This window comes from Gymnoscopelus microlampas (genome assembly GCF_963454915.1).
Source record: "Gymnoscopelus microlampas genome assembly, chromosome: 22".
NCBI lineage: Eukaryota > Metazoa > Chordata > Actinopteri > Myctophiformes > Myctophidae > Gymnoscopelus > Gymnoscopelus microlampas.
This window is the reverse complement of record NC_139959.1, coordinates 18,211,273-18,236,272: the sequence shown is the minus strand read 5'-3', so window position 1 is coordinate 18,236,272 and position 25,000 is coordinate 18,211,273. Positions and strand designations below refer to the sequence as shown.

General features: G+C 40.7%; 1 protein-coding gene across 1 annotated transcript in view; it reads right to left on the bottom strand.

Moving 5' to 3' along the window:
* The window catches only part of LOC311038540 (contactin-associated protein-like 2), a gene marked incomplete at its 5' end in the record, with an annotated part of 239,631 nt that overhangs the window by 133,527 nt on the left and 81,104 nt on the right, over positions 1–25,000 (bottom strand). The window contains one exon of the mRNA XM_084048113.1: positions 10,684–10,877. Coding sequence (XP_083904239.1) covers positions 10,684–10,877 — 194 coding nt within the window. The remainder of the gene's footprint in view (positions 1–10,683; positions 10,878–25,000) is intronic.

Sequence of the window (25,000 nt, the reverse complement as noted above, 5' to 3'; positions counted from 1 at the left end):
GAGGCCACCATGAAAGTCCATAGAAAAAGGTAAATGGTGAAAATAAAGTGACACAGAGAGTGGACGTTTCGGTCCTCAGACCATCATCAACACTCAGAGTGAGAGTGTCTCTTTGTTTATATACTTAGTTGTGCGACAGTGTCGTGCAAAAATAGACAGCAAAAACAGCAGATCTACTACAGTAAGTGTCGCTTTTAGATGTGAAATATTTGGAGAAACAAAAGGGGAAAACACATGAACGCCCAAAATAGGGACGCCAGATTGAAAGAGGTTAACTGAAGTCATTGCTTGGCCTGAAGCGGGCACTACATCATTTGGGGAGGACAATTTTACTGACGTCTTATTAAACCCACGTCCAGCTCAGTGGCGCTGTGGTTAGAGTGTCCGCCCTGAGACTGGGAAGTTAATGGGGTTCAATCCCCGGGTGGGTGATACAGTATCACAGGGGCTCTCAAACTTTTTTATACCACGACCCCATATATTATGGGATTTTTTGGGGCGTGTGTGTGTGTGTGTGTGAGAGGAGTCAAGCCAATAGTTTGTTTGCTAGCGACGACCTCACTTTTCCCCCCTTTTCTTTACCGTTTCTTGATTTAAAAAAAAAGTCTTATTTTTTGGTTGCCACTGTGCGACCCCAACGCCATCTTTAGTTACTAGTTACTTTGTAGATTTTGATTATTATTACAAAACATACATTAACCACTTCAGCCCTACATACATTTCAGCCTTTTGAAAATAGCCGATCTACAAGCTCACAATGCGTCGCGATGCGACACTTTGTGAGCTTGTAGATCTGCTATTTTCAAAAGATTTTTTTACATTTTACACATTTGAAAACTTGTGAAATGAGATATTCTGCTTAATGAGTACTTTCTACTTTTGGTACTTTAAGTACATTTTCATACCAATACTTTTGTACTTTTACTTGTAACATTGCAGTATTGATACTTTTACTTAAGTAAAAAATACTAGTACTTTTCCACCACTGGAGTGGAGATATAGGCTCCTGCCCTATGGGCCACATGGCTCGGCAAGTCTTACTTAGGCATATTAGACCCACACACCAAAAAAGAAAAGAAAAACACACATTAATAAACAACCCCCTCCACTTGCACACACAATCCTTTTATCTATCTGAGTCATTTGTTACAGTGCTGTGTTCTTGTCCCTTGCACTTCAATACACCCATCATCATCCCTCTTAATAGAAACCACTGTGGATAAAAGCGTCAGCTGAACACCAACAATTTAAACACGAGTGCACCAGGAGCCGAAGGCGTGTGTTAAATCTAACACCAAATTGTATAGACCAGGAGAGAGCAATCACCTCTTTTCTTTTTTTCCCCTTTTTGCTTTTTACTGATTTTTCGGCCCAATTTAGTCGTTGTGCCAATTGATTCCTCCCCACACACATTTCTGTGTTGTCACTGCTGTTATATCCTGCTGACTCACTTACCAGTGAGGAGCCCCCACCGGGAGGACGCAGAGCCTTCGTCCTACTCCTCCCACCCCAACAGTCCCTGCTGACAGGTGCCGCCCCAGACCGCAGGAGTACAGTGACAATTATCTTAAGCCAATTTTAATGTAGGTTTATTGACTTATTCTGTGATTGTATTATTCTAATCAGTAGCTAATAACGAAACTTAAAAGCAATGGTGGTTTTCACAGTCTGAGTGATGATTTGCCCCCCAAAAGGTTGCCCACCCCTGTTGTAGACCATATTTAAATGCAGAACAATACCACTGGAGAAAATGTTTTAATACTCGCATGACGGCAGTAACCACCACACAGACGGACTTCAGATCAACTTGACTCAAAGGTTAGACCAAATATGCACGCATGCAGGCTGGGTTATTTGCAGCAGCTCACATTGCTCAGACCAAACACAACATTCAGAGATTAGGTTTATGGGTTCGGGTTGGAGTTATTATAAAGACAGTTGTCATTTTTATTTAGAGGGGAGAAATCGCTTTGCCAGGTTCCGAGCTGACAGTGAAATGCAAATGATCCCATTAACTTGAACAACGATGGTCTCCAGGTGGTCTGGAGGAGGTGTGAAGACCTCTGTGGCTGGGGGAGAAAGGGTGAGAGCGGTTTATTTTGCAGAAAAATAATGTCAGGGATGGTATGATGATGCCTAATGTCATGTTTAGAAAACGTTCGAGATGGGAAAAAAACAGAGATGATTTGAATCAAATATTTAGGAAAAGTCATGGAAGGGGAACCTATTCTGAGAGCTTCATGAGCAAAGATAATCGACTTCAAAATCGGTCAGGTTGACTGCTTAGACACCCGAGTGTTAAGAGGTCAGTGCTATGCATTCACTCTCTGCTGCTGCTTGAGATTCTCAGAGCAAAATGACTGAAACGCTGTGTGTCAAGAATATCAGAGATGAGGTCATACTGCAACCATTAAGAATGATAACTCAGTAGATGCTCTTTTCATTACTCTCTCTCTCTCTATTTATATTTTACTTTAATTGTGATTGCACACTTATTTTATGGTGTGTGTGTGTGTGTGTGTGTGTGTGTGTGTGTGTGTGTGTGTGTGTGTGTGTGTGTGTGTGTGTGTGTGTGTGTGTGTGTGTGTGTGTGTGTGTGAAAGAAAGCTGGTTTAGAATCGATTTTAAAATTATTTTAATTACATACAAGGCCGGGTCATGCTTATTGGTTTTATGTCTTGTTTTTATCTAATGTTGTGTTTATTGATTTATTTCTTGTGCTGTGTTTTTCTTTTCTGTTAAGCAAAACATGCCTGTCATGCTTATTGGTTCATGTCTTGTTTTTTCTCTTAAAGGGATAGTTCACCCAAAATGTTTCCCCTATCGATTAGTCACCCCATGGAGACTTCAATTCATGGATATTTTGTTGTTTTGTCGTATTCCTAAGCCAATAATTTGATGACCAGCGGACAGCGGTTCCGGTAGGAGATACAAAGGAGATTCTTTGTCTCCTCCTGGAACCTCTGCCGGTCATCAAATTATTGGCTTAGGAGTGTGTGTGTGTGAGCGCGGCTCACTAGTCTTAGTCCGACACCCGAGTGACATTTTGTGACACCTAAGTGTCATTGGCTGTCCTGGCTGTCCATCACACTTCCCCCCTTTTAAGCCCCCCTTTTAAGCCAATGGGGAGACGAAAATGTAATGGACACGTTAAGCCCCTTACAGACCAAACAGACTGGTTCTGACTACTTCAGACTACTTCAGACTACTTCAGACTGCAACAGACTGGTATTTGGTTGGCAAAAGTTGGCATTTAGTCTGTCAGCCGACTTGCCATTGAAATGCTAATGCCCAGCCCAATGTGGGAACCCATTTACAAATAAAAAGGAAAAACAGCGCCCCCTCTGCTGTTCTTGAGACATTGCTTTCAGCCTAGGGTATAGGGCAGCCAGGTCTGCTTATTATAAGCGACTTTGGGCTTGTTTCCCTGCAAAGTCACTTGTAAATGGATGTTCCCAGCGTTTTTTCTTTTTTTCTTCACTGATGTGCAGTGGTGTAAAGCAGTGGCGTCGTTAGGGGTGGGCTTCGGTGGCTATAGCCACCAATGTTTTATCCAAAGCCACCAATAAAAATAAATAAAAAATAAAAAAATTAAAAGTTTTTTTTTTTTTTGAATTATATATCTATCACCCTAACCTAACCCTACCCCTAACCCTAAAACCGAAATAAAGTAACAAAAAACGGGGGGAAAAGCACCCGAATCCGCAAAATCCGCGGAAAAAAACGCGCGCGCGCGGGAGGAGGGGCTAAGCCCCCGACCTAGTAGAGACCTAGCGACGCGTCTGGTGTAAAGTAACAAGTACATTTACTCAAGTACTGTACTTCAGTACAATTTTGAGGTACTTTTACTTTACTGGAGTATTTCCAATTGTCTATACTTTTACTCCACAACAATTATTTGAAATGTTTAGTTACTAGTTAATTTGCAGATATAAATCATTATAAAACATACATTAACCACTTTAGCCCTATTTTATACCTATAAGCTATTTGAAAATAGCAGATCTACAAGCTCACAACATGTTGCGATGCACGAGTTCTGAGCTTGTAGATCTGCTATTTTTGAACTTGCACTAATAATGACTTTAGTTGATTTTTCACTCTTTAAAATATAGTATTTCTTAATTATTAATAATTACAGCTTGTAGATTGGCTATTTTCACGATTTTAAATTGTTTTTAAATAATAATAAAAAAGGAACATACAAGATTTCCACCCGACAGCCAGTCACATTCTAGCTGCTGAAATAAACTTCGCATTTAGATCATTGTTGACAAACGAACAGGGGACTGGTGTCTAAAAAAAATAACTTATTGACAGGAAAATCGTGCATTGATACTTTTACTCAACATTTGAGTACTTTTTCCACCACTGCTGACGTTTACACAACATTTTTGAAAACGGTTATTCGAATAATCAAAATTAAATACATTAATTAATTTATTGAAATTAGCACCCAGAAAATAGCCAGAACTGAGCACATTTCGATCTATAAGGCCAAATCTAATTTGAAAAAAAAATATTAAGAGTATATGAAAGCCAATTAAAATGTTTATACTATTGGAATCTTACACACCTGCTCCCAATTAATTACATCACCACAGCGCAAAAGTAGGTCAAATCAATCAATCTCTCTCTCTGGGAGTGACAATGAGAAACAGTGAATGTAGGTTTTCATAGACATGGTCGCTTGTTTCTCAGACATAATCTGGCAACACTGATAGATAGCACGCTGCATGTTGTTGACAATACTTCTCTGCCACATGGCTACTCCAGTCGGCCAGTCGGCTAGCCCGTTGGCTAGCCCGACTGGACATGTCCGGTCGGCCCTGAGTCGGCCGAAAAGGTCCCGACGGACCCCCGACGGACCCCTAACCGACTGGCCGACTATATACGACGCTTCCTGACGCCGATTCGGCCCCGATTCGGTGCGGTCTGGGAGCCCCTTTCGTCAACGAATTAGACGAGACGAAAATGTTAGGGCGGGACGAATGGAGAAGAGATCCAATCAGAATTACTCTTTTTGAGGGACTAGTTGGGAAGGGAACCAATCAGAACGATCCTCATTGTTAGTTAGGTTGATCCACCCGGAAGCAGACCATATTAGGGGCCAGCATGGACGAACATAAAACACAACAAGCACGGAGTTACACGATACAGGCGGAGGGTTAGCCGAAATGCTAGCGTGCTTCATTAGACCTAGTTTGGCAATTAAGTTATTATTTGGCCATGTTCACACTGACTTCAATCTTAGCTATTGTTGGGAAGACCCGTGTGGTGTCACAAAATGTTGCCACCATTTATATAAATAAACATTAGAGCGTTAATCTGCGACGCTAGAAACAAGCAATCCAAAAAACAAGTAATCAGGTCTATGAAAAGATTGGGGCCAAAAAAGCCTGTCGCATGCGGCTTTATTATGACTTTGGTCATTCTTGTTCTTAAGTGAACAATTATTAAATATGTCAGTAATTTCTTTGTATATATCAAGTTATTTGTCATATCTACCCTGTGCAATGTTTAATTACGAAGCCTAAAAGGCCAAACAGAAATTGTATTTTCTTTTGCATAACTTTTTTGCTTCAATATGAATGTATTTTTTGTGTATACACAAAACAACAACTCTCAACTTTCATCTATTGTATCTCACTATGATAAAAAAAAAAGAAGTAGTAGATAAGGACCCATGTCTTTAAAGAGGTGGTGCCATGGTTTTGCACTTTTTCTGTTTTTCATGTGTCTATGAGGTTGATAGAACTTCATTAAGCCCCCTGGTGGTGTTTTTATGGTGTTTTATGTCTTCTCTGACTATTCTGAGTTTTTACCTGGAGGCTGAAACCTTGAGGGTCAAACGTGCCAATAGAAAAACAGCCCTTTAGTGACATAGTAATATTGTACCCTCCCCCTCATTATCATAACACAACAGGTGTGGGCATGAGGAGGAGGAGGGACTAGGACAGTGGGTGGTGCTAAGGTGGTGGAGGAGGTGCTAAGGTGAGAACCAGGTATACCTAATGAACTGGAGGCGTGTCCACATAAAAACATAATTTTAACAATTTCTGTACACTTTTTTGAAAAAAATCTTCCTCCTAGTATAACCATAATACCTGATGATTATGTTTTAGGGGGGGGGGGGGGGGGAATCACTGAAAATCACGGCACCCCGTCTTTAACAACACCATCGAAATCAGTCTTTCTGGAACAGACGGCTTAACGTGATCGGGAACGTGCCTCCATGCTATGCATACCTGTTCCTGATCAAGAAAGGGGTCAAAGTCTCTCACAGGTGTAATGTCACCATGACAACAACAACACTAATAGCTAAAAACCCTGCTTTCAGGTTTGACAGAGAGATTATAACAATTGTGTCAAGGCTGAAAATAGTAAGCACCTGTCACTACAATTATCACAAAGTACAGTAAAATGTAAGCACCTGCCACTATAATTATCACAAAGTACAGTAAGCTGTACATTACAATTAGCAGGAGCTGGCATAGCCGATATAGTTATAAAAAACATAAAGTTTACTTCATAAGAGAATAATACATAGTATAATGGTAAAACTTTTGGTGGTTAAGTCATATTGAAAATGGGTTACAGACACGTACACAGACGGAGAGCCCAGCGGACTGTCTATGCCGGAGTTTAGCTTTGTATACAATGTAAACTACTGTATACAATCAAAGGTACGTAGCCTATACTAAGCATTAGTGATGGGTCGGTCATGATCGATTCGTTCATAAGAACTAGTCCATGAACGTGAACGAACATGTTCACTTCTTGAAACTGTTACGTTCACGATTTCGTTCATGAGCGAGAACGTGAACAAATCATTTGAACGAATCATTGCTGTGAACGAAATCGTTTGTTTGTTCACTGAAATGAACGTTTTTTCCCACCACTACTAAGCATACTCAATGTTTACTCAAGCTCGCAGCATGCTGCGAGCTTGAAGATCTGCGCCAGTGTAATAAGTGGATGGGGGTCACTACAAATCCCGAAACTATGACCTTGGTGGTCTCATTACTAGGGTTGCCAACTACCTGAAATTCAAATAAGGGATAAGGGACATACTTTATTGATGAGATCCACCCACCGTAAAATCTGCGGGCTCTGTATTTCTTTAGAAAAAGCAATATTTTGGATCACACACGGCGATAAATTAGAAACCAATATACAGTGCGTGTCATCCATCTAGACAAAAACAAATAAAAACTTGGATATAGTTACGAAAGCATCCGAGAGATGAATGTGTTTTGGAATATTTGCAGAAATTTAAGAAGCAATAAATCAGGGTTAATGGCGGAGGCAAAAAGCTGTTCAATAAATAACGAGCGGCGGGAAAATTATAACGCGGCACAGAAAGCACAGCTTCATTTACCTCCAGGTGTAAAAGATCCATATTTATCATTGTAATCATCTAACGGCCCTATGAGAGAGAATGATGATGAAGCGGTTTTCAGTGGAGAAGCAGGGAATGTGCGCACGCACGCACGCACGTACGCACGCACGTACGCACGCACGCACGAGAGAGAGAGAGAGAGATACCAGCGAGTGTTACATTTCTGCTGAGTAGCTCAATACTTAAACATTCTTCATGACTGGGTGATGTATTTTTAGAGTCAGTCTGCTCCTCTCCTCTCCTCAGACTGAGGACAGTAGTCTGGCTTAAAAGGTGACTTTGAAAAATTACATCTACAAAGAGAGTGTATAAGACTTGACTTGAGACTTGCATATTTTCACCAAGTCTTGCCTTCAGACTTTGCTGTTCAGAGCTATTTATTATTAAATGAATGGGAAACTTCAACAATGACAATTTTTCCAAAGTGAAAGCAGTAATCTCTTTCAAACCCAGTGAAATTCTGGAAACTAGTAAATTCAACTACTAAAAATAACCATGTTATAACCATGCCTACCCATATGAAGTATGGTCAGAATGTCATATCTGTCATATAATTGGAATATTTCATATTTTATTTAATGATTTAAAAAGAAAAGGAACGCAGTAATAAATGGGTCCCCTTTCGCTGATTCTCATGAAGTCCCTCAGTTTACCCTCAAACCCCGCACCACTGAGCAGCTGGTGAAGACGGCTTGGATCCTTATCTTCTCCAGCTCTCTGCCCCATTCATTTCTGAACCCATTTGCAAATATTTTTAAACAACTATCGGCCTATTTCTAAACTGTCAGGTCTGTGAAAAACACTCAAAGGGTTTTTTTATCTAGGCACTCGCTGTTGAGTCCTCACCAATCTGGGGTTAGGGCCAACCATAGTACCATCTCTGCTGCATCCTTGGTCTTGAATGATATTGTGTCCGCAGTGGATAAGAAAATGCAATGTGCAGCTCTGTTCATCGATTTAAAAAGCATTTGAAAGCATTTGATACTGTGCTCTTGCGCAGGTTGCAAAATATTGGCTGTGACTCTAGTAGTCTTAAATGGTTTTACAACTACCTCTCTGACAGACAGCAATGTGTAAGAACTGGAAAGGCCCACTCTGCACTTCTAGGTGTCCCACAAGGTTCAATCCTAGGACCGGTTTTATATAAATGATATCACTAAGGATTTGAAAGATTGCAATATACATTTATATGCTGACAATCCAATTTTATGCTGTTGGGCTGACTATGTAATTGGCTTTTAACAATCTACAACTTGCTTTTAATGTTTTACAAAGAGATATTTTCAAAAGTAAACTTGTTTTAAATGCAGAGAAAACAAAGTGCATGTTTTTCACCGAATGATTTACAAATTTAAAAATGTGCACTTCAAAACATTACGGACAAAACTTGGTCTACTTTATAGAGTTAAATCTAGTTTCCCCTTGTTTTGCAAAAAGAGGATCATAGAGGCTGTCCTACTCTCAGTCTTAGACTATGGGGACATCATTTATTGACATGCTGCTGCTGCCACCACCCTTAAGCCCCTAGATGCCATCTACCACTCTGCTCTACGGTTCATCACAGGTGACCCATGTAATACCCACCATTGCACTTAATGCATTAAAGTTGGTTGGCCCTTTCTCTCCATGAGACGAGACCATCATTGGTACACCTACATTTATAAAGCTCTGTTAAATAAATCACCATCATATATTTCATCACTGCTAAAACCGAATACTTCTGGTTCTCAGGATTACATCCCATTAGGCTACTGGTCCCCAAGGCCAACACCGAGCTAGGTAAAACAGCCTTCGGTTTTAGCGCTCCCTTTACCTGGAATGAATTGCAATGCACTTTAAAAAAATTAAATTCTAAATTTAATTTAGATGTCTTTAAAAAAAAAATCATACTCTGTTCTTTGCTTGTTTTCACAATAAATAACTTTATTTATTTTGCTGTTCTTATTTTCAGTATTATTACACTGTTGTATGATGTCTTTTGTAATCTCGGCATCATTGAAGATGATGGCTCTGCCCTCATTGTATTTCCAAGAAAATAAATAAAGGTTGAATGACACACACACACACACACACACACACACACACACACACACACACACACACACACACACACACACACACACACACACACACACACACACACACACACACACACACACACACACACACACACACACCACTGCGATCATCCATATTAATTTTGTTTCAACAGCGGATCGAGAAAGAACTGTTTTGACAGTTCTGGACCAACGATGGTGACCATGATGTTCAACTGAAATAACCCTGAACGTCATCACAACGCAATGCAAATACACAAACAACTTCACCAGTGCAGCACAGTGGTGGACAGTAACAAAATACATTTACTTTAGTTTTGTACTTTTAGACCTCAGGCCGATTCTAAAAACGCCTTCTAAATCCTGACCTACGTTTTCTGAAAAACTTCAAATATGTATTAAAAAATTACAACAAATATATGTTGCTATATACTTTACATAGCAACAGGAACCCCAAAAGGGGTTCAGGTCCTGAAAGGTATAGTTACAAATAGGGGTTTCCTCCAAAAATGGGTTAAGTAAATGTTTTGAGTGTTTTTTTTTTGTTTTTTTTTACTTTTCTCAACTACATTTCTAGGAAGGGAGTGGGGACTCTTGGGGACCCAAACGTACATAAATATACTATGAATTAACCACATACTATTGCTTCCTATGAGACACTGGTTCTCAACGTGTGTTCTGGGACCCTCCGCTCCTCCAGGCTACATGTTCACAATGCGTTGTGATGCGACAGCGTTGTGAATTTGTAAATCTGTTATTTTCAAAGAATTGTGCAAAATCCTGACACATTTTGGACAAATCGTCTCTGGTCTCTGGCTCAAATGGGGGTCCACTGCCAGAAACTAAATTGGGGGTCCTTGACATGAAAATGTTTGAGAACCACTGCTATAAGACCTATATTGAATCCAGCATGGGGAAGGTCAAATGATTATGTGTGAATTGGTAAATCAACATGGGATATAATGTGTTCTCCTCCCACACAAGGCTCTCCACTCTGAGTTAGGACAAATCTGAGAAGCAAAACTCCATAATGTATTAATGATGACCGAAAAATAGGTCATTTTGTAGTCACACTGGAGTATTAGTCACTTCCTCTGCACGTCTGGATGAATAATAAGATCGGTACCGTTTTATTTTGCGTTTTCTTGTGCACGCACGCACACACGCAGTATCACACGCACACACGCAGCACACACGCAGTATCACAGAGTGTTGTCTGCTCACCCAGATGTTGCCGTCCTGGTGGTAGGGTTTCCAGTTCCTTCCTGTGTCGCTGTAAAAGAGACGGTACCGCGTCGTCCAATCGGAGCTGCTGTAGCGGCCCTGCGTTGCGATGGCGCTCACCTGCTTCCTGGAGCCCAGGTCCACCTGCAGCCACTGGTAATGATCCGTGTCCAGTGGAGACCAGCCACCAGCACCTACACACAAGATCACAAGAACATATTAACATCTCATTACTGTGACTGTCTGTTTACAGCAGTGGTTCTCAACCTGTGGGTCGGGACCCCACATGATTTTGAGGGGTCCCTACAGATGACAGTGAAGTGACAATTTAAGGACTTTTAAGACCCTTTTAATACCTCAAAAAAGAAATAAAGAAAATAAAGAACATTATACTGCATCAAAAGTAATCAACAAACTGTGCATAAAAAAACTGGTCAAACATTGGCCAAATTGTCAAATGATATAAGAAAGAGGCAAAGAAGATAGCAGATATACAAGCTCACAACGCCTGGCGTTGCGAGGCGCTGTGAGCTTGTATTTCGGCTATTTTCACAAGTCTGTGGAATCGAGTCAAACCAAATGTAATGCCTCAACTCCTACAATTCCATGTGCTTGTCAGGGTGGGGGGTCCCCAGTTCAAATATGATCATTTTGGGGGGTCACGGACTGAAAAGGTTTGGAAGCATGTGTGCTACAGTATCAGTTGATCTTAATTGTTAGCTGCCAGCACCTAGGTAGTTAATACCTTCTATAGCAGTATTATCTACCCATTTCATATATTTCATATTTTATATCGTATTGGTGTCAGGATTGAGTGACGGGAAGGACCCAAAAGCAGACGAGTCGGAATGCAGGATAAACTTAAGTATTTATTAAGCCGAACAGGCAGTTTAAACAAAGACAGGTAAGTTTGTAACTTCAAAATGGCTAGCAGCCAAACACAGAACTCACGTGACAAAGGTCTACAGACCAACAACAACATAATGCCAACACAGGGTTTAAATAGACAGGGGAGTAACAGGACGCAGGTGAACTCAAACTACAATCAACACTGTGATTGGCTGGGGCACAACAGGACACAGGTGGAGAACATAACTAATCAAGGGTAAGAGAGACAAGACAGGAAACAGTAAACAAGGCAGACAGGAAACAATACTACAAGGTAAAAGCACAGAACACCAATGCAAAAGGCAGCAACAGAATGACAGATACAATACAAATAGAACATGCAGTATGCAGAAACATACAATATTCAGAACATACAATATGCACTTTAGGCCTAACCGGCCTACAGTGTCCACAACCATATAAGGGCATATTCAAGGTCTAAAATTTAGACACACACGCACTTTATTATTTAGACTCTAAATAATAAAGTCGGCCTAACCGGCCAAAAGTGTCCACGACCAAATAAGGGCGTTCAAGGTCTAAATTATAAAGTCAAAGTCCACGGCCCGAGGAGCGGACCGTGACAATTGGTAATGGTTGTCCAGGAACAAAGAGATGTAAAACTGCTTTTACATCAATTTTGTGCTTCAACTAATCTTAGACATCTCTGGACAATCAGCACCAAATATCATGTGCACACTGCCAGTGGGCAAAGGATGTTTTTCCAAGTGTTTATATTTGATTCAAAAACTTGAAACTTTAGTTTTATATGCATAATACTGATGTGAGAGATGACATCATAGTATGGCCACATGGAAGCCATGCCCTGTTAGACCCCAGTCGTGTTTCCAATTCCTCTCTTGTTCAGCATGAGTACAGAAAATAAACTAAAATGATATTTAACTGCACTTGAAATTGTTCTGCCAAACATTTCTAGAGTTTGGGTTTACATTGCCTCAAAGGTCTTTGAAAAATAGCATTAAAACTGAAAGCACTGTATAACTAGGACACTGAGTGAAATAAAGAATGAGTGTTATTACAAACATGAATTATTCAAGCTGTTCTGGACTTCAGTGAGTGTGGAAGGCCATCCCTGAGTGGACACATTTAATGGTTGACCGTTCATGAACTCCTGCAGTGGTTTGTGCAAATTGTAGAGAGAGAGAGAGAGAGAGAGAGAGAGAGAGAGAGAGAGAGAGAGAGAGAGAGAGAGGGGTGAGAGTGAGAGTGAGAGAGAGAGTGAGAGAGAGAGAGAGAGAGAGAGAGAGAGAGAGAGAGAGAGAGAGAGAGAGAGAGAGAGAGAGAGAGAGAGAATAGCCACTCTAAGAAGAATAGAAAATGAGAGAAGAGGGAGAAAGTAACAAGGTAACAAGAGGCTGAGAATGACAGCTAACCAGGTGATAAGAGGGATGAAGAGGAGGGTGACTCTGCAATGTCTCTCTCTCACACACACACACACACACACACACACACACACACACACGTGATAAGAGGGATGAAGAGGAGGGTGACTCTGCAATGTCTCTCTCTCACACACACACACACACACACACACACACACACACACACACACACACACACACACACACACACACACACACACACACACACACACACACACACACACACACACACACACACACACACACACACATGGCCCAACCACAATTCCACATCTTTTAAAGATTACAGACTCATTACACTCAGGCCACCTCAGATAACCAGGCCTTTATCCTTGGAAACATCAATAAAACCTCCAAAAAATAATTGCAGGCACACACGCACGCTCGTGCTCGCACAAACACACACACACACACACACACACACACACACACACACACACACACACACACACACACACACACACACACACACACACACACACACACACACACACACACACACACACACACACACACACACACACACACACACACAATCACACAATCATAGTTACTCCATTGTTTCTCACGGCATAAACGGTAAAAGTTACATCGGCAAAGTTTTAAGTCTTTAGCGGTATTCTGCTTACTCAAGGTGAAATCACAAAGCAGTGTCATGGCATGGCCCTCATTAAACACCTGGCTGACAAGTTAGCTCCATGCATTGCATTTTAATAAGGCTTCCGAATTAAGAGGGCTAACGCCTCTGTTTTAACTGAAAAACGGCAGCGAAACTGTCAGTAAAAACTGTTACTAACAGAGTTCTGATTTGCACACAGGACAATCTAAATAATCTAACATATTTATTGAAGGATAAACCCTATACTGATTTTGGTGGCGGTGACTTTGAGGCGACGCAGGCATTTACCTGACTGCTGTGGCACAAACCGTACATTGTTGGGATTGGTGTTAGTCCTTTAACCCATTCAAGCCAGGAACGCATCTGTGTCATTTTATACTTTGGCTATTCAAAAATAGCAGATCTACAAGCTCATAGCGCGGCACCGAGTGAGCTTGTATCTGCTATTTTTTTTAAAATATTTTTGCAAATCGATAAATATATATATTTTTAAAACAGTTTTTGAATCAAATCTTTGCTTCTGGGGGTCCCTGGAACAAAATATCTTCAGATGGGGGTCCGCGGCCAAATACATATAATTTTGGGGGTCCTTGACATGAAAAACATTTAGAACCACTGATATAGCAACATACGTTTTTTTTTTCAGAAAACTGTTAGGATTTAAAAGACATTTGTAGATGCGTTCCCGGATTGAATGTGTTCAAATCCTTGCTCAAACACCTTCCAGAGTATGAGCCCTGCAGGGAAGGTGAAGCTATTCCCATACCAAACGTAAGTCCCGTCAGAATGCTCTGTGTGGTTGCCAAGTAGAAGGGATTCAAGACCTTCTGTGTGACTTTTCATTTTAGATGAGATGGATAAGAGAGATATGAGGACGGGAGGAGTGGGATTTGGATGGGTTCCACGTTGAGAACAGATCATCAGGATGAGATGAACAAGAGATGTTGCTATGGTAACACGGATGTGGACATGATGGATGAATGGAAAAGGAATTGATGGAAATTGAGGAGAAATGAGAGAGAGAGAGAGAGAGAGAGAGAGAGAGAGAGGGAGAGCGCAACTCTCGTGCAAATAACTGCTTGAATGAGAGTTATCTGTGAGAAGGTTCAAATGAAAAATTGATGGAATACAGAGAAGAGATTGAAAAGTTAGAGGTAGAATCAAAGGCTATAAAGAGAGGGGGAGATGAGGGTAGAGAGAATGATAGGGGTAAATGGAAAGAGGAGTAATATAAACAGTTTATAGTGAAGATCTTCTATTCAGATTGTGAAATAAATATTCAAATGTCTGATACAGTATGTGTTTACCACATGATTTGAAAATATATCCTAAGAAGGAAAAAAGCGTCAGTAGGGATTAATCTGATATGCATTAAATTATAATTATTTTTATTACCTCAACCTTATTTAATCAGTATAAAATGATAATGGTTATGAGGATCCCAACTATGCTGCAAATATAAAACTATACCTGTATACAACTATACCTGTATACAAATATAAAACTATACCTGCAAACTACGCTTATGAGGATATCAATATTGACCTCTTAAGCCATTTTTCACCCTTACCCTTTATAGGGTAAGGGTGAAAAATGTCACCCTTATCCTTTTATAGGTAAATAATTAATTTGAATTTAGCCTAACCTTTATCTGCGATTGCAGAAAGTTACTGTGCTGGTACTTGTGGGTATTTCACGTGTACTGTAATCATGTAATCATGCAACCTCATAGACACATGAAAAACAGAACAAGTGCAAAACCATGGCACTTTAAATACCAATCCCAGTGATATTTGCTTATATTAACCCTGTCTTTTACTCTGAGCCATCCCAAACTAGCAAAGTGTGTTGGAATTAGGTGGGTCATGGGCTTAAGGCCGAGAAGTAGTCGTATCAGTTTGTTTTGGGAGGCGTGGAAAGTGGATGGTCCGACGGAATGAACAAGGATAGAGAAGAAAAGAAGAAAATCTGTGTTACCCCCTAAGTGTCTCAAATATGATGGTAGGAGGAGAATAAAGTTGACTGAATAAACGTGGGAGGGATGAGTGGATTGCAGGATGACAAGAGGAAAGAGCGAGGGAGAGAGAGAGAGAGAGAGAGAGAGAGAGAGAGAGAGAGAGAGAGGAGAGAGGCACATCTGGAGGATTTGTCATACACAGATGTTGAGGGAGGAGAAGATGACAAGGTAGAGAACAGGGAGGTGAGGTGGAGGTGTGGAGCACAGAGAAGACCACATGTCACATAAAAAATAACAAGAAGAGAAACAGATGGGGCATAAAACATAGCAACATGTGCAGAGAGAGAGAGAGAGAGAGAGAGAGAGAGAGAGAGAGAGCGAGAGAGAGAGAGAGAGAGAGAGAGAGAGAGAGAGAGAGCTGAGTAAATTAATAGATCTAGTAACCAAAATAAATGTTAATCTTAATTCACAGTGGACCTCGAGGACTCAAGCACACAAGACACTTCATAAAAGGGCATATTTGAACAATTTGTGCTGACGTCCTGCATATCCAGTCGATTGCAGCAGATCTGGACTTCAGATGAGCTGTACACATAATATGAGACATCCTGCAATGAAGCTCCCAGGAAGTAAAGTTTATGAGGACATGGACAACGTTTCAACCCCAACATGGGTCTTCATCAGGTCTGACCTGATGGGGTTGAAACATGGTCCTTGTCCTCATTAACGTTACTTCCTGGGAGCATCATTGCAGTAGCCTGGTAAACCCTCCCTCCGGAAATCTCATTTCCATTTGATTTCAGGAGTGAGTCTGGCCTGATCGCCCATTCTGCAATATTGGCTGTGGGCTGGAGTTGGGCGGGAGTAATACCGTTGACTGACAACCCCTTCAGCCAATGATCGTTTTTCCCCTTCAGCCAATCAGCAGTTCATTTTTACCACCTCCAGACTATGTGACGCAACGGGACTTTTGAGACGGCCATGCCCAAAATAGGTTGCCTTATTGGGATACATGCGTGTCACTCCCTGCCGGTTCTCTAAATTTATATTTTTAAATAGGCTCTGTCATGATTAATTGACCACATATATGAAGTTAAACAACTAAATTCTATCCAAACGATATCTTAATAGTAAATTCCGTGCCTCAAAAAAGAAGTTTGAGACCGTTTTAAAAACAAAAGTAAGAAGTGAAGGCACTCGGAACAACAACGGCTGCCGTTCGTCTTTTTTCGGCGTCACTCAGGCTGCACTCGGCTTCATTCAGGCTCACTCGAACTCGCCACCTGATTGGCCAACGTAAGCTGTCAATCACAGAACAACGCTGATAGGCTCGTCCGTTTGGCGTACAGAGCCAATATTGCAGAATGGGCGTTCATGCCAGACTCACTCCTGAAATCAAATGGAAATGAGATTTCCGGAGGGAGGGTTTACCAGGCTATCATTGCAGTGTGCAGACTTCTCTTCTTGTCATTGTACGTATTGTTGTACTGGTAACCATGATCTTTTGCTCAAACAACGTGAAGCATATACTGGATAGACACACTACAAACCCTTCACCCCAAAGGACTTAATGATGAATTGTTACTAAACTTGATGCTACAATTGTCATGCCATAACGTCTCTATGGGTTATTATTTATGACCCCTCTTTGCCCCACACATTTTCTTCAAATTTTCCTCAGCCTTTTCAGAACTTCTTGCCTGTTGAGTGAACTTGATATATGGTTTGTGTATATAGTGATGTATATTTTCCACTCTCTGACCTTTTCTGTATGAGAGCAGGACCTAGGGACTTTCGTCTCTTAATTCTATTGTTGACTTCCCCTTGTGCATTGTATTTTTACAACCATGCGTGTCTTTGCAGCATTGCAATTTTGTATAATGTTTAGATTTCAGTTCAATGACGTAATTGTTTTTTGAGGGGCTTGTGTCTTTAAGGATGTCACATTATCGCAAGCTGTCACCTCTTGGTAATCACAGGCTTTGCCTAGTGAGGTTGATTATGACCCAAATGTTTGTATAAGTAACTCTGTCAGACTGCTGTATCATGCCCGAAGAAGGTCATCAGAAACGTTGCCTCTCTCTCCTTCAATAAATCCACTCCTGTACCGTGCAGTTCGGCAGTGTGCGGGCGTATTATTTTATTATTGATGACCATGGTATTAAAAGCAGACAGGAATATACCCACCTGTAGAAGGCAGGTGAAGGTGAAAGCACACTAGAACTAAACAACCAAGAAGAAAGGAGAAGAGATTCACCAACACTGCTGTACAAACTGTTGACGTTTCAGTTTTAACAACCTCACTAAGAACTGTACTATGACTTAGCAAAAGAAAAATGACTGATGATACATACAAAATGAATTAGTGGCCCCTTTTAAGGCCTTGTCTCTGAGATAGAACATTTCTGCAGGGCATTAATGATGTGACAGCACAAAACCAATTATTGTCTCTTTTCCACGAGAACGAATAACAATGAACAGAGAGGTTGATGCAAAGTTTTCAGTGGTGTCAAGGGCATAGATAGATGTAACAACAACACTGCTGACTAAGGGAAGTATGAAATATCATAATGGACAGAAAATCTAACTACGAAGTGCCCTCTGGGAACAATTTTTAAAATGGCTGCCGTTTGAAACTGCTGCACTATATGCTGTGTTGCGGATTTTGTGTGTGGTCTCTCAGGTATATAAATGGTCTCCAACGTCTACATTCACAGCGTTCAGTAAACTGTGAGGTTTATGTCATTAAAGATCACAGGATGCAACTTAAAAGTCTGTTTTGACTATAAAGCCAAATCAAAACGTGTTCTGTCTCCACGGCTTTCCAGTGATTTGTTCTCTCCCTGTTCACCAGAGCATGGTACAGTATGATACAAAGAGTTACAGTGTGTTACAGAGCAAAAGGGTCTGTCAGGGAATTTCACTTTTTCTTATGGTCATGTTTTGGGTTTCTGTGTTGTTACTTCTATTAACTCTTTCACTACCAAGGACGACTTTATGGGCTTAAATTAGTGCCAATAATATTTTGTACTTGTAAAAATAATTTGTATTTGTAAACACATTTTGCATTTGTAAAAAAAATATTTGTACTCGTAAAAATAATATGTACTCGTAAAAATATTTTTTGCATTCGTAAAAAAAATATTTGTACTCGTAAAATTAATATGTACTCGTAAATACAATATTTGTCCTCGTAAATAAAATATTTGTATTCGTAAATAAGATATTTGTATTCGTAAATAAAATATTTGTCTTCGTAAAAAAAAGTTTTGTATTCGTAAGATAAAAATGTGTGTTGTAATTGTAGAATTACATTTACAATGAACATTGTGACCAGAAAAAAACAACAGCTTGCTCGCTCGAAGATCTGTTCTACGGATTGCAAAACTTTATTTTTGGCACTCTGCACTTCCGGGTCTGAGCCAATCACGTGAGGCCTTTTCCACTACCCAATCATAAAGCTCCATAGGTCTCCATGGCAACATGGCAAACGGGGTTGCCATGTTGCAACCCCAAGAGTTTTAACTGCAACATAATTCCATTGCTCAGGAAATAAACAACGGATTACAATAATATAACTTTCCCTTTAATCAGTAACATGTAGGTGATACCTATGTCTATCAAATATGGTTTTATTGAAAGGCAATCAAAGGCTAGATCGAGTTTAGAAAGCAAACAGGTCATGTCTGGGGGCCTCAGTGCGGCTGCAGAGTTTGATTGAGTGTTAGACTAGGACCCACATGCCATATGTCAAAATGAGCGGCTTCATCGGGAATCGTGCGCATGTATTTTGCTAAGAGATTGGTTACATAGTTTAATTGATATTAATTTATTAGTGCATTAAATTTCCCCATCCACTTTGATGGGAAAATTAAAAAACTCGATTTCAAGTATTTTTTTTTCAGAAACTGTAAGGGCTAGAGTTACAAGACTTGGAGGGGAGGTTCATAATTTAATCCGAAATTATCAAAAAAAGAAATACACCAGTCGGCCCCATGGTGGCGCTATAAAAGCCCCCTTTACGTTTTGGCCTATAACTCTTGAACCGTAGGTCGTAAAATAAAAAACTTTTTTTTCTCCCTAGATTCCTTGGGTCATGACGCAACTCCCCATATAGGCCACGCCCATTTGCGCCAGGATAGATTTTCCGCCATTTTGAATTTTCTTCAAAACACACTTTTAGGTCCTCCTCCCACATATTTTGTCCAAATTTCACAAAAATCGGTACACATGATCTCTGGGCCCATGCGATAAACATATCCAAACAGCATTTTGATAATCCTTACTGTTCGTCCGTAAATGGCTTCCAAAGTTAGTGGGAGGGGCCTGTTTTACCAAAAATGCCAGAAATCACGAACGAAACGTCCGGTCAATCCCAAATTTAAATCACATGTCGAAGGTGGTTTACTCAACGAATCCCCAAAAGCATTTCCACTTTGACCCATAGGGGGCCTCACAAATGCACAAAACGTAACCGTTTGATGCAAAAACATGATTTTTGGGGGGAACAATCCTTTCAAAATGTAATAAAAGCGATATCAGGAGTGACGTAACAATATGATTGGCCCATTACATTTGTGGGAGGGCCAGGGGCCTATTTATTTAGTGGGAGGGGCCTATTTCTTAAAATCAAAACAGCACGTATCACGAAGGCAGGATCCGACCGGCACCCGATTCGAATGGCACGTCACGCGGCCTGCGACGGTATTCCTCCCGGCGTATCCCTCGAGTCCCGGCGGCCGAGACCCGCGACCGGCGTCGGCGCAACCACACTTTGCAATTTCCCAGAATTGCTACGCATCTAGTTTTTATGAAAGTTGGAGACCTCGCACGGTAGTGGAATGTTCGGTCTATGAGCAGAGCAGCCCGCGTGTCAAATCGTTAGAGAGGGGAAAAAAAGTCACTTAACACTCTGGACCACCCTATAGTTGCATTACCTAGTTACTTTTAGTTAGCAGAAACAAAATAGCAGTATCATGTTTTTGGTAAAAATTTACCTTTGAGAAAATGACGTGAACAAACACGGCTGTATTTGGGTAGGTTCTTGAACGTTAAATCTTTGTGTGGTACAGCTGAGATCCAAGCCATACTACTGTACGTATCTTGAATTAAGCAATATTACACGAGAGGGTGTGCTTTACCGTCATTATTGGCACGCCAGTGATGCGGTCAGGAACGAGGCGAAGCCGAGTTCCGCGCGCATCACTGAAGTGCCAATAATGTAAGGTAAAGCACACCCTCGAGTGTAATATTGCGATTATACAACAGTTACCAACAAAACACATCCAAATGTATTCATATTGTGGGGCAATTAATAATAAAAATGTTTCGCTATTGTCCGTTTCCCTGTAAAGAGAAGAGTTTTTGACTGAGAGACATTAAATAGTCCCTGTAGCAGCGCTTTGAGTTTGAGGCACCGTCTCATCAACACAGCTGAGCTATCAATGCTTGCGCAGTGGAATGAATTCCAGTAGGCTATATGCTCCGTCGTACGACCGTGTCACGTGGCCAAAATAACTGATCTACAAGCTGACAACGCGACCCGTTGTGAACTTGTAGATCGGCTATTTTCGCCGTGCGATACCTTCGTACGATAAAGTATAACATACACTGGACTGTTAACGAAATGGGAGTAATTTTACTTTACACAGGAGGATATTTATAACCTTCTAACCATTGATCAACCGTAAGTCCACCAAATAAGTCAAAATTAACAACATAGTCCATTTTGCATAGCTGTTTGTTCTCCAGTGGCGACGGTGGGTCAGGCTACTGTCTGTTTGTTTTCCTAACGTGGGACAGCGTGACTTCACAGCACAGCTGTGCCATATATGGTCTAATCAGGTGCGGACTCCAGTGCGGAGTGATTTATTAATGTGATTAGGCCCGTGCTATGATGCTGGTTTGAAGCACGGCTAGATAGCTATTTCAGCCAATCAGATTGCTTGGTCGGAACTACCTGTTGTATAATAGCCTACATTGTTAGCCTCAAACTGTATTTAATCTTGAAGAGGAGAGCTGCGACAGCTTTCTCATAGACCAGCCACACATGTGCAGTGTGCAATGATCACTATGTAGTCGGCAAAGAAGTTAATGTTTACAAACACAAACCACCGTCACTCTCTAGACTTAAGCGTGTCTCTATGTACAGTCTGACCCCTCAAGGGCTGTAGCATCGAAAAGGTGGGCGTGGCAAACTTTTGGTGACACGACGTTGGTACACCCTATAGGTCAGTAGCAGTGCTGTCAAGCCTATAATGCTGGAGGAGGAGGGGGGTGGGGGCTTTTTTGTAAAACAGGCCCCTCCTGCAAATTTTGGAAGCCATTTATGGAAGAACCGTATGGACTATCAAAATTTGGTTTGGAAATGTTTATCGCATGGGTCCAGAGATCATGTATACCGATTTTTGTGAAATGTGGACAAAATAAGTGGGAGGAGGAGCTAAAAGTGTGTTTTGAAGAAAATTCAAAATGGCGGAAAATCTATCCTGGCGCAAATGGGCGTGGCCTATATGGGGAGTTGCGTCATGACCCAAGGAATCTAGGGAAAAAAAGTTTTTTATTTTACGACCTACGGTTCAAGAGTTATAGGCCAAAACGTAAAGGGGGCTTTTATAGCGCCACCATGGGGCCGACTGGTGTATTTCTTTTTTTGATAATTTCGGAATAAATTATGAACCTCCCCTCCAAGTCTTGTAACTCTAGCCCTTACAGTTTCTGGGAAAAAAATACTTGAAATCGAGTTTTTTAATTTTCCCATTAAAGTGGATGGGGAAATTTAATGCACTAATAAATTAATATCAATTAAACCATGTAACCAATCTCTTAGCAAAATACACGCGCACGATTCCCGATGAAGCCGCTCATTTTGACATATGGCATGTGGGTCCTAGTCTCACACTCAATCAAACTCTGCAGCCGCACTGAGGCCCCCAGACATGACCTGTTTGCTTTCTAAACTCGATCTAGCCTTTGATTGCCTTTCAATAAAACCATATTTGATAGACATAGGTATCACCTACATGTTACTGATTATAGGGAATGTTATATTATTGTAATCCGTTGTTTATTTCCTGAGCAATGGAATTATGTTGCAGTTAAAACTCTTGGGGTTGCAACATGGCAACCCCGTTTGCCATGTTGCCATGGAGACCTATGGAGCTTTATGATTGGGTAGTGGAAAAGGCCTCGCGTGATTGGCTCAGACCCGGAAGTGCAGAGTGCCAAAAATAAAGTTTTGCAATCCGTAGAACAGATCTTCGAGCGAGCAAGCTGTTGTTTTTTTCTGGTCACAATGTTCATTGTAAATGTAATTCTACAATTACAACACACATTTTTATCTTACGAATACAAAACTTTGTTTTACGAAGACAAATATTTTATTTACGAATACAAATATTTTATTTACGAATACAAATATTTTATTTACGAAGACAAATATTGTATTTACGAGTACATATTATTTTTACGAGTACAAATATTTTTTTTACAAATGCAAAAAATATTTTTACGAGTACATATTATTTTTACGAGTACAAATATTTTTTTTACAAATGCAAAATGTGTTTACAAATACAAATTATTTTTACAAGTACAAAATATTATTGGCACTAATTTAAGCCCATACGACTTTCACAACTTTTTTTTTTTTCAAAGGCTCAGACTGCCAAAGACGACTTTTACGTCTTTTTGTGTTTTTTGGTTTTTCCACTAGATGTCGCTTTTCTCTAACACATGAGTGACCATTTCATCCCCAGATGCACACAGATCCAGGATATCACGTGATCCCAAGATTTACTGCTCCATTGACTTCCTGGTTAACGTCTTTGGGAAATCGTCTGTATCTCGCCTCCTGTGTTTATGTATTTTGAACCTATTTTTGTCTACCTCTTTTCAACGGCCTATAACGGGCTATTTTTTTCCGCGGAAGCACAATGAAACACCCTTTTATTACCAACTATCGGGGGATTGATCACACTGGGGATAAATATTCTGTGACTACTTCAAATGGTAAGAAAATCGAAAAATCGAAGAAAAAAAAAGAAAAGCAATTTGCAGTGTCCGGGCCCAAATTATACAGTGTAATGAGTAGATTATGATGATTTTATGATGGAAATGAATGGCAATCAGAACAGTCTGAAACCACGCCACATGCAGCATTCTGAATCTCATCTAATAGCTGTCAGCATTCACAACATTAGCTTCATGTGAGTTCCATTGATTTTATGCCTGTCGTGTTCTGTTCACCATAGATTCATGTCTCCAGCAGCATATATATGGCTGCCTAACAGCTTATTTATATTTAATTGAACTGTATGTTTCTGTAAGCGTAGTTTCTCTTCTTTCTCGTTCAAAAAGTCTATCAATCCATCATGCGGCTTAGTAAAGCACATGCACTATTGATTTGCAGCTTGCAAAATCAGTTTGAGAGAGAGAGAGAGAGAGAGAGAGAATATATAGATATAGATATATATATTTCAGACACTTTATAGTGGCTGAAAATAACCACCACCGGTAGTGAGAAAAAGTTCTGGAAAAAGTCGATTTCATGTCAATTTCTCCATTCCAGTGTCGAGGCAAAAGTTACTCTCCAGTCCGCTAGTTAACAGAATCCTCTCTCTTTCCATAAAGTTCCTCTCTCTTCTCTCAAGTTGTACGCTCTCGTCCCTGTCATGCCGCTGTATGCTAATGAGCCAATGACCTCATCATCCGGAGCTAGCGTCATTCACCAGAAGAGGAGCTGACGAAAGCACGTAATGAAGCTTTAGTTCCCTGACTTTAAACCGCTCTCGTACGCGGATGATGGTCTTTTTGGTGGTGAGTTATGATGAGCATCTCTCTTCATCCCTCATTGTCAATCGAGTTTCTGTCGCACAGCCCACATCCTCTCTGTCTGTGTGGATATTAAAAATACACCAGTGTTGTTGATATGAAGGGACTGCCAGCTCTGCTGCTTCCCACTGGGCTCCCTGTCTAGTGTGAAGGCTCTTCAAGTGTGAATACAGCTTTAACCGAGATAAGAGGGAAAGCAGCTACCAGTATGGACACATCATTATGAGTCATTTATTGACGAGAACAAGAAGTATGGAAGAATGGGATTTGGAAAAAAATTAGACCGCACTAATGGACAAATATGATAACATCAAATAATGCACAGAGCTATTTCTGACGGATCTCTCTCTCTCTCTCTCTCTCTCTCTCTCTCTCTCTCTGTCTCTCTCTCTCTCTCTTTTTCTCTCTCTCTCTCTCGCCTTTTGTCCCTTCCTTCCTCACTGATGTAACTGTCCACAGGACCACTCTGTGGACGACAGTACAGGAACAGACCGTGACTGGATCCACCACATGCTTTTCACTCAGCAGTCAGCACCTGGTATTACTGGCACATCGGTATGATAATTCCACATAACAGATGAGATTGCTGCTATTTGTCATCTGCGAGTGATGATCCAC